The 17509-nt window shown below is 38.6% G+C and overlaps 2 protein-coding genes across 23 annotated transcripts in view; both read left to right on the top strand.

The window, feature by feature from the left end:
* The window catches only part of KLHL5 (kelch like family member 5), a 62680-nt gene extending 59397 nt beyond the window's left edge, over positions 1-3283 (top strand). For all 18 annotated transcript variants that reach the window (XM_068943157.1, XM_068943156.1, XM_068943152.1 and 15 more), the window contains one exon: positions 1748-3283. In XM_068943157.1, coding sequence (XP_068799258.1) covers positions 1748-1804 — 57 coding nt within the window. In that variant the 3' untranslated portion in view covers positions 1805-3283. The remainder of the gene's footprint in view (positions 1-1747) is intronic.
* Positions 3284-4200: 917 nt separating this feature from the next.
* WDR19 (WD repeat domain 19) overlaps positions 4201-17509 on the top strand; it is a 47096-nt gene continuing 33787 nt past the window's right edge. For 2 of the 5 annotated variants that reach the window (XM_068943137.1, XM_068943136.1), the window contains exons 1-8: positions 4201-4277; positions 5750-5841; positions 6072-6137; positions 9050-9175; positions 12465-12580; positions 13146-13261; positions 14544-14624; positions 16848-16960. In XM_068943137.1, coding sequence (XP_068799238.1) covers positions 4272-4277; positions 5750-5841; positions 6072-6137; positions 9050-9175; positions 12465-12580; positions 13146-13261; positions 14544-14624; positions 16848-16960 — 716 coding nt within the window. In that variant the 5' untranslated portion in view covers positions 4201-4271. Of the gene's footprint in view, positions 4278-4600; positions 4996-5749; positions 5842-6071; positions 6138-9049; positions 9176-12464; positions 12581-13145; positions 13262-14543; positions 14625-16847; positions 16961-17509 lie in introns of those variants that run through there. The other 3 variants (XM_068943139.1, XM_068943138.1, XM_068943140.1) reach the window with 2 other exon arrangements.

Below are 17509 nucleotides of genomic sequence, written 5' to 3'. Positions count from 1 at the left end.
TCCCCAGTTTGGCCTATGCAGTTTTTCTTATTCAAGAAATGCAACTGCTTTTCTGCTATTGCATGGTCTTTTTTCAATGTACTCAGGAAGTCTTTGGCATCTGAATTTCACTTTTCATCCTGTGCCTTGTACGTTGAGTGAGTCTTGAAGTGCCAACACAGTTGGTTTGGTTTGTTTTTTTTCCTGTTAGAAATATTCTTATCAACAGTTTTAAAAAAAAATCTATATAAATAGGAAAACTCAGGCAGAGAAAAGTTACCTTCTCATGGCATGGAAGACAGCTAAATCATGTCCTCTCATCTTCTTATGTTTGACAGTAATTCTGGGCTTTTGATTGAATGTAAAGAACTGTTGTATTTTTATTCCTATTTCACTCATGGTGCACCTTGCTGCTGTCTTGGTCCTGCATGCCTATACTTTAAGGATTTGCCACGTTCTCATTGTATTACCAGTAGGTTTTTGAAGGGTTTAATTACTGTTTTTTCTTTCTGGCTTCCTTTCCCACAGTGAGACCTAAATCTGATATCTCTGATGGGAAAGCCATTTGAACCACTGGTAACATATTTCTTTTCTTCATTGTCAATAAAAATAGTATTTCTGGTCACAGTGATTTTCTGCAAGGAGAATAAAGCAGTTCAGACTTTAGCTGATCCTTCTTAGATTTTTTTTCTTTAAGATTGGGTTTAAAATCCACGCAAAGATTTTACTTAGGGGGGATGTCAGAATTTCACCAAAGTCAGGAAATGCCTATGTGCCCCTCCATCTCCGCTCCCTAAGCCACATATCTCTAGTACTGATCTCTGGCGTTCTCTGGTTGCAGGCATGCCGTGCCTTTTTACACTGGCAGCACGAGGCCCTTTAGAAGGTCTCCAGGCCATTTTTGTCACTTGCTGAGTGGTCTAAAGCAAAGGTCCTATTTAACCGTTCAGGATTTCTCAGGGGATAATTGACCGTCTGAAGACGTGCTGTGACACAGCCAAGAAGGGAATCTCCTGTACAAGTAAGAGCTCATTCTGCTAGAGCTCAAGCAGTAACAGCAGGTTTCCTGTGGGACAGAGATCCACTGTAGCTGGGATGTGCACAGCCGGCACTCTGTTGAAGCGGTATGCTCTTGCTGAAGCTTCAGAATACTGCCTCTTTGAAAGGACTGCTTTTCAGCCTTTATTTTGTTAGGACCTCAGAAGTTGTTTTCCAGCAATGTGGGCCAATGTGTGTTTTCATACGCTACATGTGGATGTACGTATGGAAGGAGAAACATATGGTATTTACCTGTTAGCTCTTCTTGAAGATGTGTTGTTCTTATGTAAGTTCACCACCCACCTAACAGTCTTTGTATCAAAGCCCCTGTCATGTTTGGGATTCTCTGGTTGAGAGAAAATTTGCTAGTCAGTTGTCAGATGTCTCGGTCAGTTATCCGGTTTGATAAGTAATTCACAACAAAGGATTCTTTTTCCTGTAATACCAGGTGGTTGAAATTAAGAGTTGTTTAATATTCTTGAGTTTTGCTGTTGATTTCAAGGAGTTTCACCCTATCATAAAATATCTTCTCCTTTTCTGAGGGGTTTTATACCAAATTTTGTCTCAATTTGTTAATTTTTTTTAAGTCAAGTTAAAGAATATGTGGATGATATCGCATCTTTACTGCAGCTCTAGAACTATTATTGCAATTGTTAACCATGGTCAATTTTAGAAAAAATAATTAAGGCAGACTGCATTTATCTATTTATCTTTTTTTTTTTTCTTGCAGGTTGCACCATTGTGTTTAGGAAGAGCTGGAGCATGTGTTGTGACTGTAAAACTTTAAATTATTTTCTCTATGAAGGTGACATTCTCCTCTGTAGACTCAGCTGTTTTTTTTCACCCTCAAGCAAATTAACATTGCACCAATCAACATCAGGTGCAGGATATCCACCACAGAGCAAAACGTTCCGTCTTAGCTAGCATATACATGTTGTTTTTATGGACCAATGTCAAGCACTTTTTAAAAATACCATCCTTGTTACCCATATGTTACAAGAATTTTATTGGTAAGCAAATCAGCTGTGACCAGCTAGTTGCCAGCAGAGGACTTCTGTTTAGGAAATACTAAGAAAATGAGTGAACTGTGTTAAAATAATCAAATGTTACAGACTTAGGGCCTTGATCCCTCAAACATGCACAGGAATAATGCTGTTAATGGATAATTCCATTGATTTGGGTGAAGTTACAGGTTTGAAACCCATATCTTTAATTTGCCTCTAATAAACATGTTTTGCTATAGGTATCTGAGGTATTACAAGGCAGGCTGACAAACCAATGCAAGCCATTGTAAATGGCAGGAGTAATGCTTGCCTTGGAAATGAAGGTGTGTATTTGGGGAATCTTTTGCACTTTTTTCAGCATTCCTAGTTTAGCAAACTTTTTAATTAAACATAGCCTTATTTTAAATATTGTCTTATTACACTAACAGTAATCTACTATTTAATAACTTCTGCAGAAACTTTTTGGCATCCAGTGTACTTTTTGGATTTTTAAAGGTTTTACATAAGATGCAGAACATCATACCTTTTTCTCTACTTAATCTAATTCCTATATTTATTTTGTTATTTTTAACAAAGCATGAGTTATAAGTTGAAAGAATTCTGAAGTGTGACTAAGAGTTAACCTATGGAGGTTTAATATGAGCACTTTGGGATTTTGTAAGCATTCCATTACAGCTACACTAAGGGTCTACTTTGATACTCTTTAATTATATTTTACCTGAGGCTTTGCACTAATTTGAAAAATATAATTTTATATGATGAAACAATTGTTACTTCAAAGTGTAAGAGGCCCAAGGCCTACAAGGTGCTTAACTACCGCCATCTAAGCATGTGCAGCATCTTATAGGAGAGTAAGTGTGCCTCACAGGATTAAATCAGATTAGTTACATTATTTAACAGTTATTTAATTTTTTTCAGATACTTTATAATTTGCCCTTTTTGACTGCTATGCTCTGTTACGCCGAATTGCTTGAACGTTCCAAACGTTCTCGGAAAGTCTTTTTGTATTTGCTTTTCTGTGCCTTGTTTCTGAGGTTTTCAAAACAGTAGGTAATACAGTATGTTTCTTTGTAATGGAAACTTTGAAGATGTGAGAAGTGTCCAATACCCAAAGTCTTTGTACATATGTAATTTTAAAATTTGTGTGTTAATGCTCTCAGTGAACTATTTATTGTTTTAAAAGAAATTACCAAGCAGTAAAATTTGTGATGAAATCTGCACTGTTTGAAATTGAATACAATTAAACTTAAATACATTTTTAATGGTTTAGTTTTTTTCTGCCATTTAGAAAGTTAATGCCATGTATGTGCATTAGCATTTTAAAGGATTTAATTAAGAAATAGTTTTTTACAGTTCATCTTCTTGGACTTGCATTTTTTCAAAATATCTCTCTTTGGATACTTACACTATTTTATATATACACACTGTATAATGCTGTATTTCTCACTGTCATGTACGTGATGATTTTATTATGCCTTAGAAGACTCCTCCTCCTCTAAGACTGTTATTTATGTCATTTTTAAAAATTGATTACTCTGGTAGCATGATCCCCTTTTAGCGTAACTTGTGTTTCCATGAAAATGCCAAACCTCTGAGTACAAAACTTCCTCTTCCTCTGTGCTGCGCTAGTGGGAGTGCTGGAACTGAGCTCTTCTGTTAAAGGGGTCACAGCACCTTCTGAAATAGTGTGTGTGTGTTTTTTTTTTTTTTTTTTTTTGAAGAGACCAGCCACAGTTGTCATATCTGTGCTCGCTGCTCTTGCCCACTTTATGTTCTAAATCAAAGTTGGAGTTCAACAGCTTGCCTCGTTTTGTATTTTAACAGAATTCAGCTGTTTCCAGCGCTCCTGATGAAGCTCAGCTCTCATTTAATGCAGTATTTATAGTGCATTATTGCAAAGCGCCCACCCTGGCGGCAGGGGTGGGCCCCGCCCGGCCGCCCCCACCCCGCCCGGCCGCCCCTACAGCGCCAGCGCTCGCCTTGCGCCCCCGGCGCGCAGCTGGGCGGGCAGGCGCGCGCGCCCGGCCGCCGGGAGCGGCGCGGGATCCGGCGCCCTCGCGCTGAGCCAGGGGCCGAGCCCTCGGCCGACTTCGATTGGCTGCGGCCTTTCTCCGCCCCGCCCCTCCGTCTCCGGGGTGACACCGACGCCGCGCGCGAGCGGGCGGGGCGGGGTCCGGCGCCCCGCTCGGCGGGGGGAGGGGGGCCCGGCGCATGCGCACGCGCGGCGCTGCCTAGCGAGCGGTGGGCGCGATGAAGGTGAGTAATCGGGTTTGAAGCCCTCGGCCGCCGGTTGCGGAGGGCCCTGCCGGGCGGCGGGCGGCCTTCACGGGGGCGCCGCGCCGCGCCGCCGCAGCGTCCCCGGGCCGGGCCGGGCCGGGGCGTCGAGCGGGGCCTGGCGGCGGCGGTTGCGGCCTGGGCGCGACGCGGCGGAAAAACCCGGCCGGTGCCCCTCGCGCCTGACCACCTGCAGCTGGCGGGGGCCGGGCCGCGGGCAGCGCTGCCTCTGCCGGGGGGGAGCGGGGCCGCCCCCCGCCCGCGCCGCCCCTGCGGCCCGGGCGCGGGGGGGGGGGGGTCTCCCCGCCTGCGGCCGGGGCTGTTTGTTCTCGGCACGGCTGCCGGAGCCGCTGGGTCGGCCGAAGCCGTCGCCCGCGGGCGCTGGGCGTGCTGCCTCCGCCAAGAGGCGCGGCCTGGCGTCGCGGCGCTCCCGTGGGGCGTGCGGCAGCGGCGGAGGGTGCGAGAGGAGAGAGCGGCAGGGCAGGGTCCCCGCTCAGGCTGCTTAGCGGCTGGGGCCTGGCGCGGTCGCCTGCTTGCTGCGCTCCGGGGGCATGACGGGCTGCAGCTCGCCTGCGCTCCCGTAGCGTTTTTCTTTACCGTTGGTTGATGAAGTGTTTCATTAAAACTGATTCAAAAATCAAACGGCGTTGTTGGATGTTATTTGTGAAGTGCAGTGCTCGCTAACTTCGTTACACTTTATGTAAGTAAAATGCGAACTGAACGTGAAGATTGACAGAGTTTATGCTCACCCGATAGAGGCGACGGGGAACTTTTTCTTTGTCAAAGGCTTTCCAGGCGTTTGGTGTTTATCTGATATTGTGGGAAGGAGAAAAAATTGAGACTACACTGAAACAGAGTTGTGAGATTCATCCCAGCCGTGTTTCACAGAAAAATCTATCCAGGTGGTGCGAAAGGAAGATACAGTTAAGAAACTTTCCTAGTCAGAATCTTCTTTCAAAGTCAGGTTGCTTTGGGTCTTAAATTAAGACCGTACAGTGGAGAGAGAATAGAATAGTTACATATCTTTAAAAGAAGAGATGTTGACCTCTGTTTCATTGCCTTTTGTGTTCTGTGCCCTAAGGATGTCTTTTGGTCTCTGATTTTTCCACAGACCCTAGAGAGCTAAACATCATGGTTTTTGGACAGGAAGGGGAGAGTCCCATGCAATGTCTCAATTCTAGTATATGTCACTATAAGAGGAAAAATGGCAATTGTAATATAGTCGCAATAGTTCTCAGTGCAAGCACTTGGCATCAGAAACATCAGTTTTTCCAGCACACACCCAAAAAATTTTGTGTGGAATTCTGGTACTTTGATGCATTATTATCACTTTTCAGTTATCAGAACTTTTTTCCCCACAGCACTGATAGTTGTTAATGCGTGTTAAGTAGCTGTAGTATTGTTATATGCTTACAATTTAAAAATATGTAATTTCCCTTCTTTTTGTCCCCCAGCAAGTATTCACTCTATTAGAAAAATCTTGGTCTGGTTCGCCTGTGCAGTTCACTTGGCAGAAAACTTTGGGAAATTTCCTTGCTGTAACAGGGTAAGATCACAAATGTACATACCCATACAAATCATTGAGAGTAGGGGGGAGAAAACATTGTTAAACAGATCTAAAACAATGCAAAATATTTATTAATTCCCTATCGATGTAAACATGTTAAACTCTTGAGCTTCCTTACTGTGATATAAAAGTTCAAAGTGGAAAAAGGTTTATGAACTCATTATTTGCAGATGAAGAAAATGAATTATCCTATATGCTAATCTTTTTAGAGGTGATCGCGTTGTGAAAATTTTTGATCGTCATGGTCAGAAGAGAAATGAAATTAACTTACCAGGGTAGGTACTGAGATGGGTTTGAAATGTGTACTTTAAAAATGCTGCTCTTCTGATGAAGTGCCTATGCAATGTGAGAGGTTTGTAGGAAGGGATACTATTGCTAGTTGATATAGCTAGACAAGAAGACAAGCTTATGAGCGTGTATGGACTATAAGACAAGATGTAGCCCTGCAACAAAAGGTGAATTAATAATAAGCTATTAAGAATAGTCAGAAAAATACATCCTCATATCCAAAGCATTCCTTATTAATAATGGACTTGATCTAGTGCATTAAAAAGCTAGAAAAAAAATGATATTAAGAATAAACATAATGAGGCCATATACAATATATCCCCATTATGTTCACAGTGACTACGTACTCACTACTGTCCATTTTCTACTACTTTGCATCACAGCCTTATTGAGGAAAAATATCCTTCTATTGCTAGTACTTTTGTGGGTATCACTGGCATAATGTCTATGTTAGTAATTTGAGTTTAGATCAAGAGTGTGCTTTTGAAGTGAATCTCCCTATTTTTCCTATTTACCATGCTTTGATTTACAATAGAGAGTGGTCTCAGAGTGTGCAAACTGGATTCCTTTCAGATGAAACTAAACTGGAACATGCACTCCAACTGCTGAAAGGCAGTCAGTCCACAGGAAAAAGGCTAGACAACAGCCACAGTAAAACCCCCTGAAGTGCATACACTGTGACATCAGATCCTCACACAGTTTTGCTCTATAAATCTACTTTAACTGGGCACCGTTACTGCCTGATGTAGCAATGGTGTTATTTATGTACCATTTTGTACTGGTATTTAACCTGCTCATAACTTAAGTATTCATGCAAACTCCTGATTTTTTAAAAAATCTTATTTCAAGCAACCTGATTCATTTTGATGGGGGTGGGACCCTTAGTCAAGGCTAAGGTGTTGCCTATGAGTGGTCATACCTACACTATAAGGTAAAGTTGTATCCCGGTGGTGTTCCTCCCGGCTGATCTTCTAGCTCCGTTGCTAATTTAATTCAGTGAAAAGTTTTTATACAGAAGCTCAGCCTGTCTGGCCACAGCAGTTCATTTAAGAAGTTACTTGTCCTTGCTAACCGACAGGCAGTCCAGATTCCCTTGTGTGCTTGTTCTCTAGCTCTGTAGACTGAGCAGCCTGAACAAAGCTTGAAGGTTATAGCTCCTGCAGCCCTACAGACTACTAATGATTGGTTGTTTCTGAGAGCCTAACCAATAATTCTGCAGTCCTTCGAGATTAAACTTATTCAGTTTGTGCTATTGATCAGCTGTTGCTAAAGCAGGTAGAGTTCTTCTGGAATAGGGGCAGGAAATGATTGCCAGAAAACCTTTGTTTCCTCTGGTCTCATCAAACCCATCTAAACCATCCCATGACCCTCAGTTTGTGTAAAAGCTATTGCATTTCTCTCTCCTCTTATTTTTACATCAATCCGTCCCGTTGTGTTTTAGGCCTTGTGCTGTTACACTTCTCAACTGGAATTTCACAGTTCTCCCACTCTTAGTCTGGGCCCTCTGCCCATGATATAGCCGTGCTTACCCAATACAAATGTGATTCCTTCCTTCAGAAGTCTGTGACCTCTGGTATATGTAACATCTAAACTGCTTTTAAAACAGTTATTTCTAAATATTCTGTTCCCATGGCAAAGTAGAGAGAAGAATTGTGTAGTAACAACTTACTCTGAAGTCATATGAAAATAACTGTCATCTGCTTACAGCAGTGTAAATAGTACTGAATTTTTCAGGCCTACCAGCAAATCCTCTACCTAGTTAAGTCTAGGTTTAGTCTTTTGATTATTTAGTCCCAGCCTTTTGCCGTGATTGAAAAGTAAGTTCTGTCTTATTGTTAGAATGAAGTTCTATCTCTATGATATGCCATTTAAGCAGAAACGGGGATGCTTATATGGAGGATCTCCCACTCAGTCTAAACTTTGCTTCTTTATTTGTTGGTTAACTGTTACATCTGCTAGACCTCTTCTTACATAAGGAAGGAGATCAAAATATCAGAAATCTTCTGCTGTAATAGTTGATGCCGTAAGCATCATCCTCCCATTATGTTGACAGTTTGTTTTGTTTAACTGTTATCCTTCTCAGGTTTTGCCCTTTGTTTGTTGTTCTTTTTATTCTTGCTCTAATTGGCTGTTAAGTATTAATAAGGTTTTAAAAAGACAAGGTAGGAGAAGCTTGAATTGCAGGCTTAGCTGTAAACAATTTCAGTATTACAGGTATGACATACCTTTCGTGTAGGACACTTTTGTAGTTACTTGAACTAGTAGTTTTCATTTGAATAGGAAGGAGAGTGAAGTCTTTCAAAAATATACCTTTTATAACCTGAAACTATCAGTTTATTTATCTAGAAAGGAAAGAGTAGTCTCATATGACATAAGTCTTTAGTCTGCAGCATATGTAGCTGTAAAAGTATATTGTTAAAGCTTGCTGTTTCCCATTCACTAGAGATTCATGGATATGTCTGCTGTTGTGTTCATTCTGGGAACTATCTGTGAGTAGAGGTTTTTCCTGCTTCTGCACAGGTTTCTTATCCAAGTTCATTATGCTTTTGGAGCGAGGAGAAAAATTTTCCTGACGTGGAGTAGCCTCTGACAAAATAGAACCTTATAGGGTTTTTCCTTGTCTCTTGAATATCTAGATGATGGTATTTCAAATTCTAGAATCCAAGTAACAATCCTCTTTTTATGACCACCTTTTCAGCCTCTGCAGTTTAGATGAGATTTGGGTAAGAACGTGGTTGATGTGAAATATATTTTCCATATAAATCTGCAGTCTGTTATGGGTTTGCTTGGGAGGGAAAAGGAAGGACAGGGACTTCAGTTGTATACAGTTCTGGTTGTTCTTGTATACTTTTAAACATATATTAGCATTATTAGTGAAACAGCTTTTTTTTTCCTTCAGTAACTGTATTGCTATGGACTGGGATAAGGATGGAGATACTTTAGCAATCATCACAGACAAATCTAGTACCATTTATCTGTGGGATGCAAACACAAACAAAACAAGCCAGCTAGACAGTGGCATGAGGTAAGAAAGATTTTTAAAAGTATATATTTCAAGAGTTAGATTGTTATGATCCGCTATTCTTGATGCTGTCTTCTAAATCAGTATAGAAGCTCATGCTAATGTAAAATGATACAATACATTTCTTGGTTAAATTGCCATTGGGATATCATACTCAGGCTTTGTAATCTTTGTTTTCTGTCTATGGGTGAAGTATGTGTTGTGTTTAACCTATAACATCCTATAGTCATGGAGCTACTTGAGAAGACCTACTTCATCTCTTACTCTAGTTACTGGGATGAATACTGACACCTGAACTGTGGGCCTGTTCACGAGATGTGAGAGTGTTCATATCATCTAACTTTGAGGTCTATCTTGAGGCTGCCAGTATAGCGGAGAAAGTTGCATTTGCAACCTGGGTACCTTGAGGGTGAAGGGAACTTTACTGCTTGTCCATTAAGGGTATGGAAAGACCAGACAACTAAGCTAAATATGCAAAGCTGGAAAGTATGAGTTACCATCCTGTCCCATTTCCCTTTGTTGGTGTCTTCCATGAGGACTTCTGAACTTTAGAATTTCTTTTTTGCGTCTTGATCTTTAAAAGGTTGTATTTAGGGGATATAATGCAAAGATAATCTTTCTATTGGAGTCTTCAAAGCATATATACTGCCAAGCTAATATGCTACGATTTGTTGCTGAATTCTTTTTGGTATGATTTGTTGGTTTTGAGAGGTTTATTGTGGTGGGTTTTTTATCTCTTTTCTAATTGCCAACGATGCCAAAGTCCTGAGAGAGTTTCTCTTTAATGTTTCCACATTAACGGCAACAATTGTGGTAGCAACAAGGATGAGTGGATTTTTTTTGGTAACTACACCAGCCAAGCTTTCTCCAAAGTATTTCACCCAAGTAAACGTGAACTTAAAATTAAGAAAGGAAAATGATTTTGGTGGTGTTTCGATTTTTTCCTTTTTCCCTTAGATTTATAAGAGGACTGAAGTGCCGTTCACAAAGCAAACATAATGCTCCCATTTGCTTTAGGATAGAAAGAGATATGGAAGGCGTGGGTTCAAATGCCTGTCCTTCTGAATGGGGCAACAGATTCCAAACAGCTTCCTGTGGCCTACTTAACAATTAAGCATTGAGTTAACAAATAAGCTTGGGTTAACACTTAACAGATTCAAAGAAGCCAAAATTTATGCTAAACTGTTCCACTCTACGTAAACATTCACTGCTTGTGGGAAACACGGTAGAAATGACTCTATGTCATGGTTATTAGGGCACTTACCTGAGAAAGTAAGCAGAGAAACAGCTAATTGGGTACTGCTGTTATTTTATTTATCTGTGACTTGAGCCAAACTCTCCTTCTGATTTAACCTTTTCTTTCTACATTTCTTTTGCTTTTATGTAAAAAGTAGACAAAGATACTAAAACTGGAGTGTTTCATCCATTAAATCAAAAAATTTAGTTCAGTGGGGAAGATTTGTGTGTCCTTGTTTTTTGCAGAAGTTTTTATTTTTTCCGCCGATTCAGATTAAAAACTGTATGTCTGGAATATGGAAGTATTCCATATTTGCATTGGTCTTTACATTTGTGCTTTGTGAATTTCATTTGGAATATTGGATATTTGATTATGAGATGTTTTCATATTTTACAGCTTAGTGCCAAATATATGTGTACGTTGAAAGTGAATTTAAACTGTATTAATAACTTTTTTACTAGTTCTACTGCTCTTAGAGAAGAAAAAGTACAGCCACTTCACACAAAATACACAGTGGCTAAAACTATGTATAATTTAATGATGTTATTGTTTGAAGATTGTTTGTTAGCAGAATGGTAAGTCATATGTTAGAAAAGAGTTTCAAAACCAGCAAATGATTGTACATACAAACAAGAAATTCAAAATAGTTAACTTCTTTCTAATATCTGACTAATTATATGTAGCATCAGATAGGCATCCCTCAAAATTTTTAATTATTTCTGGATTACTTGGTTATTTCTTAGTCATTCAGTTTTTGCCATTACCTAAAAGCAATATGCCTCTTTAATGCAGATGTTATTATAATGGGTATTGTTTATGGTCTTCTGCTGTCCTAGAATACATCGGCTTTGGCCTTAAAATATTTCTTTTCTTTTATAGTTTTCATAATTAATTTTTTTTTGAAAGGTCAGTTTTAAACCATAGCCTTTTATAGAATCATAGCAATTTATGAAGATGTATATACACACTATGATGCATAAAGAAATAGAAAGTGTTATACCTTCTTTTTATGTGTAAATAAGTATTTGGGGGGAGGGGAAGAATAGCTTATCAGCATACAAACAGAAAAGAGCACAGAAGATACTTATCAAATAGATTATGCTCTTACTGCAGTTCCTTCATGATCTTTCTTTGTAATATCTGAGGTGAATTACTTACTGGAGGCAGCCATGCTAGGATGGTTTATACATAAATTAATTGAAGTGCCTAGTACTTCTTTTGTCACAGGGTTATTGTTTAAGCAGCATAAGCACTAAGACATAAACTGTGTGGAAATCAGGCTTTCCTGGTTTCTTCCTCTTTTCAAAATTAAAAAAAGCACAAACAAAATCTTGAACATGCAAAACAAATATTGGAAGTCATTTCACATGTTAATTAATGTCTAAAATTTGTTTTGGATTGCTATTGTATCCTTACAGAAGGGGTTTAAAAGATGTGAGAGGTGTCGATGGAAATAGCTATGCACGGTAGACAATTCTGATTAAAATTACGTTACTTAGGAGGCTTTTTTAAAATGCAATGTGTAGTGTTATTCAGTGTACCCTCAAACGTATATCAAATTTGTCCTACTTTATCTGAAACGCCAAGTGAAAATTGCTCTAAGCTTTCATATTACATTGACTAATTTATCAAGCAATTAGAAGATCTATTCACGTGGAATTGGCTGAATTCATAGAATTATTTAAGTACAAAGAACAATTTAGAAAAGTAGCTGAAAAATATCACTTACCTGCATTATCAGTGTTTTTTTTTTTAAGAACTGTGTCATCAGCCAAATTACCCGTGATTATATGTTTATGTCAAAGGCACTTGATTTTTATGGATGCATTTCCGTTTGCACAAGTCTTATTTAATTAACTCATACACCTGCTTATTACTTTCACTGTTATGTGTATACTTAAATAATTCTGATACTTGCTGTAAGAGAGCATTTACTTAGTTTAAAAATTCTGCTTAATCTGTGGTGTCATAAAATTTCAAAACAAATATGCAAAATTTTTTGTTTCTAAGCATATGAAAGGCATCTTTACAAAGTAAGAATTTTCTTTATTTTAGGGATGCGATGTCTGTCTTATTATGGTCTCGAATTGGAACTTTACTTGCTGTTGGAACGACTAAAGGAAACTTGCTTATATATAACCGTCAGACATCTCGCAAGATTCCTATTCTTGGTATGCACTGTATTGAAACTACAGAGTATAATTTTACTAATACACTTAGATACTTTTTTGTTCTATGTGTGAATATGCAACTTAGAAGGTGCTTATATTTGACTTCCTACTTCTTTCCTTGCTATCATATTTTTATAATCTGCTTTACTAAAAAAAAGTATACATTTCTGATGTTGCCTCATGAGAAACTTGTGTTATCTTTCTTTGTTTACAATTTGCAAAGGGTATGTGTCGTCGTTGTTGTTACTAAATTAGTTTTTTTGCAGTTTAGAGTACCTCTGGGCAGAAAAATTAAGGCTGTAGCATAGTCTCCAGAAATGTGATGGAACAAAAGGGAAGACCCATGAGTGTGCAAGTTCTTGTAAGGTGAAAAGATTTTCATCTGGGAGTAGAAGGCTAAAAACTTTGAAATAAAAATGTGACTGTTGAATTTGATTTAATTGCTTTGGTAGGTTGTTTCACATTCTGAACATCTGTGTTTGAGTGGCCAAACAGACCGTATTTCCATCCTTTATTTGTTTGTGTTTGTGTTAATTTATATCGTATAGATTTTTTTCCTTTTCAGGTAAGCACAGTAAGCGGATTACTTGCGGTTGCTGGAGTACTGAAAACCTTTTGGCTCTAGGAGGCGAAGACAAAATGATTACTATAAGCAATCAGGAAGGGGATACAATAAGACAGGTAGTACTTATAAAGCCCATTTGATTGCAAGACATACATTAATACTTCTCGTCCCTTGTAGTCCAGGGAAACTGGGACTTATGGTAGCTTCTGTCTTTTCAGTCCCACTCATTTCAAGGACAAATAAGCCTTGGGAAAGCTCACATAGGATGTGGGCATATCTAAATGTCTTAGTCTGTGTTATGTGACATGATTTATGATATTAGAATATTTGCAGTTCTGCATTGCTCCTGCCTAAACATACTTCTGTCAACCTTGGTCCTGGTCTGTATCCATTGCAACAGGGTCTTAGGAGTGTAGTCTTATGCTTGACTTTCCCGGGGCCAGCACAGGACAGCTCTCCCATGACTGTTTATAAGGTCTTTAGGCAACACTTGGGGTGTTGTTTTTACCTCAGGTTGGTTAAACAATGCAACTTCCTTCTGCTGTTTGAGGATTTCTCCTAGGCTGGACCTCCATTGCATTGCTGAGAGGTTTATGCCGTTGTTTCTTCCAAATAAGCTCAGATTCTGTTATCAAGCGTTCTGTTTGCTTACATACATCACAGTCCTTCTGAGCAAAGACAGTTGTGGTATAATGTGCCAATGAGTGTATTTCACTTCTTGAACTTTAACGAACAATGGTTCACTCAAGGTTTTCAAAGAACAGTATGAAATCTTTTGTATTTCGTTTCATATGCTTCCACTTTTATGTCTAAAGATATCGCTACATTGTAGAGGAAGAAATAAAAAAAATTTTAGGGTATGTCTGTGCTTTAAAATAGCTAGCTTAGATACTAGAAACTGCCAACAGAGCAAAGACCTGAACAAGGCTAGTTTACAAGGTTTTGTAATCTCATACTGAATGCAAAAGCAGTAGTCTGTGCTACTGCAACTAGATTGCTATCACTACCCAAACCAGATAAGATAGGTCCATATTATAACTCATTGTAAATAGTTAACCTGATTGCCTCACTCTCGATCCTCTCTCTTTGGTTTGCGTTCTTTTTGGAGTGACCTTGTTTGTTTTTACTGCTTCAGTTAATATTATCTGTATAATATGATCTTGCAAGCTTGCCTCCTTATCTTGGTATTTCCTTTTCTATTTGGACTCGTATTTTGAACTGTTTTCTAGATATTTCTTCAGGTGTATTCCTTTATAACATGTCATTATGATCCAAACTGAGGTCATGTTTCCATCCATCCTAACACTAAAATATGCAGGGCAGCAATAATACAATTGTTTAGCATCAGCATTTGCTACAGTAAATATTGATTTCTCAATCTACGCTTATTTCTTTCAGACCTCAGTGAGCTCAGATCCCAGTGATATGCAGTTCTCAGTTATGAAGACTGATGAAAGAATATCAACCAGGGAAAGCACAGTAAGAAGTCAATGTGAAATACTACAAAGCTTATTGATGCCATGTTTTAGGGTTTCTGCTGGCAGTCTCTGTGGGCTATGAAGTAATTTTTTTTTCCTCCCTTACTTAAAATTTGGTGTTGAAGATTTTTTCAAAACTTTCCTTTGAAGTATAGCCATACCTCTTTATTCATTGAGAATGTGTTTGTGAAAGGTCAGTTATCAGTATGACAGATAATTGAACAGTTTTGCTATAACAGTTAGTGTAATAGATGGGGATGTGTGCAGGGACATAAAAAAAATACAAACAGTATAAATACACACCAGTGCATGCATGTGACAGAGGGGAAGGAGCAGGATCATCAAAATAGCGGAGATGCTAGCTTTCAGAGGCTTTTTTTCAGCAATCGATTTTTGGAACAGATTACCGCTCTGAAAGATTTCACCTTGTGCACACCTCAGCATCTGCATGACTAAATGCCCAATGTAAATCTTCTAGTTTAAGCATTCTGCTACCTCTTTCTAAATGGCTATATTTTCATTGTCTTCAGTCATTCTTCTCAAGTAAATCAAGGTTCATCAGATCAGTCAGTGGTGAAGCACAGAAAAATGGAGTAATAACAACAGTGAGCAAAACATATTATTAAATGATCAGCAGTGGAACACCAAAATGACAGATAGAAAAGCCATGGATAGTAGGGTATTACTGTTTTAGAATTTGGCCATATCTGTACACTAAAGTACAGGCAGCATAATTAAATTCTCATATATTCAGGATTAGATCTTTACAGTAGAGGGGTCACAAAGGAATTTCCCCCATGTCACATTGACAGAGACCAGTTTTCACATTGACAGAGAGCAGCTTTTGCATATCTGTATGGAATGAAATGTTTTCTGCTTTCCAGGGGAATTTTAGTTAGCAGACGTTTTGAAAATAGAGGAACTGAGGTCTTTGCCCTTGATTTCTCCTGCTGCTTTCTAGTCTAGGCTTTTGATTTTCTTATTACAGCTCTTAAGTTTTTTTGTAAAACATTAGAGAAAATTCTCTAATTCTAAACCGCACAGGATTTATTGTCTTTTTGTCTGTTCTTCTGAGGGGCTTGGCTTGATGTTGATCACTTTCATTCTGTTATTTCTGACATCAAAAAAAATATATGAATTAGGTTAAAATAAGTAGTAAGTTAACATCTCATGCTGCAACACAATCAAATTGCTTTAATTTCTTAGAAAAGTTTAAGAAATAGTATATCTTAAATGTTTTGTTATTAAGCTGATGCCCTTAGAAGCAAATTGTTTTAAGAAGCAGAACACAAACTCTTAAATTGGGTGAAATTTAGGGATTATAGGTCTGAATTTGAGTTTATATTTCTGAATGAATAGATTTTTGGATCAGCTCAGGTCTTTTTTTTTCTGAGTTTAAAAATAAGAGCTATGTCAAACTATAGGTTTTGTATTTCATGCTTCCAGCTTCTATTTTAGTTCTTCCCTTTTTAGATGAAGAGGGTGGGAACAGAAGGTAATATAAAACACTTCAAATATTTTTGTCAAAGACAAAGCAAGTTCCTCCTCTGCACTTTCTCCAAAATGAATGTTTTACTTTTGTCTTACAATAACACATATTTTGGTGACAAAGAGAATACAAAAAAACCCCACAACGTTCAACCTTTTTTGCACTATGGAGTCCAACTTCTCTGTGGATTTCATCAAATAAAATGCACTCACCTAGACTGATGTCAAGCCACAAATATTGCATATTTAGTGCACCCTGAAACGGCTGTTTCTTTTGGAATTGTCTTTATATCTTTGCAGTGTCTGCAAGTTACCTGAGGTATCAATGTTGTGATAGTGTTTCCTTCCATCTTACAGGTAGAAGCTCTGTGGATCAAAAAACATATCATAGTTCAAGTGAGAGTAGTCCAGTTTACAGATTACAGGGTAACTCTGTGTGGTCTGTTGCCTTTTCCTCAGAGGAAATGGTGACAGACTTGATGCTTCCATGGGGGAAAGTGTTGAATTTGAAATCTGCGTTCTGCTGGGCTTGCGCTTAGATCTGTGAACTGCTGGCTTACGAAGAAGGTATCCTGAAACTCTCTTCCACTGTTGAGAAAGATGCAGAGTTCAGATCCATGGGATTCTTAAGGATTATTGAAAGTACTAAATCTCATCTTTTAGTGAAGGTATAGAGTCTTACTTTAAAGTGCTATTGTTCTTGCTGAGTTTACTTTTCCTTTTCATTCATTGGCAGGTAAGTGTTGTGGTCGGCAAGAAGACTCTCTTTCTTTTTAATTTGAATGATCCTGATAACCCAATTGATCTGAAATTTCAGCAGCCGTATGGCAATATTGTAACCTACAGATGGTGAGCAGAACTTTCTTAATGCAACATTCTAATGTTAACCAGCTGAAGGTTTTCCCAGTAGTTCTGATAAATGCTAGAAATGAAAGCATATATCCCTTGCTCACATTGCAGTTTTCTTGGCTACAGTGTAGCCTCTTAAATATTTTTTTTTCCAACCACAAATGAGTCTACATTTTGTAATTGCTTAACTTAACAATACAATGGCTATAAAAGCAGTATTGTCAAAATGTAACTCCTGTTGGTGCACTCAGGGTTATAACAGTAATACTGTAGCTATCCTGGCAGTAGATAAAATTGAAGGCCTTATAGGGTGGGGGTTTTTGGATGAGAAATTGATGAAAGAACCAGCTGAAAGAGTGAGGTGGATTTTCTTGGTGGATTTTTCTGTTTGTTGGTTTACAAAGTTTTGCAAAGTTCTCGTAGCCTCCCTGCTACATAATCCAATTGGTAATCTTCTTTTGAAGAAGTCCCAAGCTAGATGTTCCAACTCTTTACCCAAAAAGTAGCTATCTGTTTCTCTGTCTTTGAGTTGTATCCTTTAATGCCTGT

This window comes from Struthio camelus, chromosome 4 (genome assembly GCF_040807025.1).
Source record: "Struthio camelus isolate bStrCam1 chromosome 4, bStrCam1.hap1, whole genome shotgun sequence".
Lineage (NCBI taxonomy): Eukaryota > Metazoa > Chordata > Aves > Struthioniformes > Struthionidae > Struthio > Struthio camelus.
Note: the sequence above shows the minus strand (reverse complement) of the source record. Positions and strands in the feature narration are given on the sequence as shown.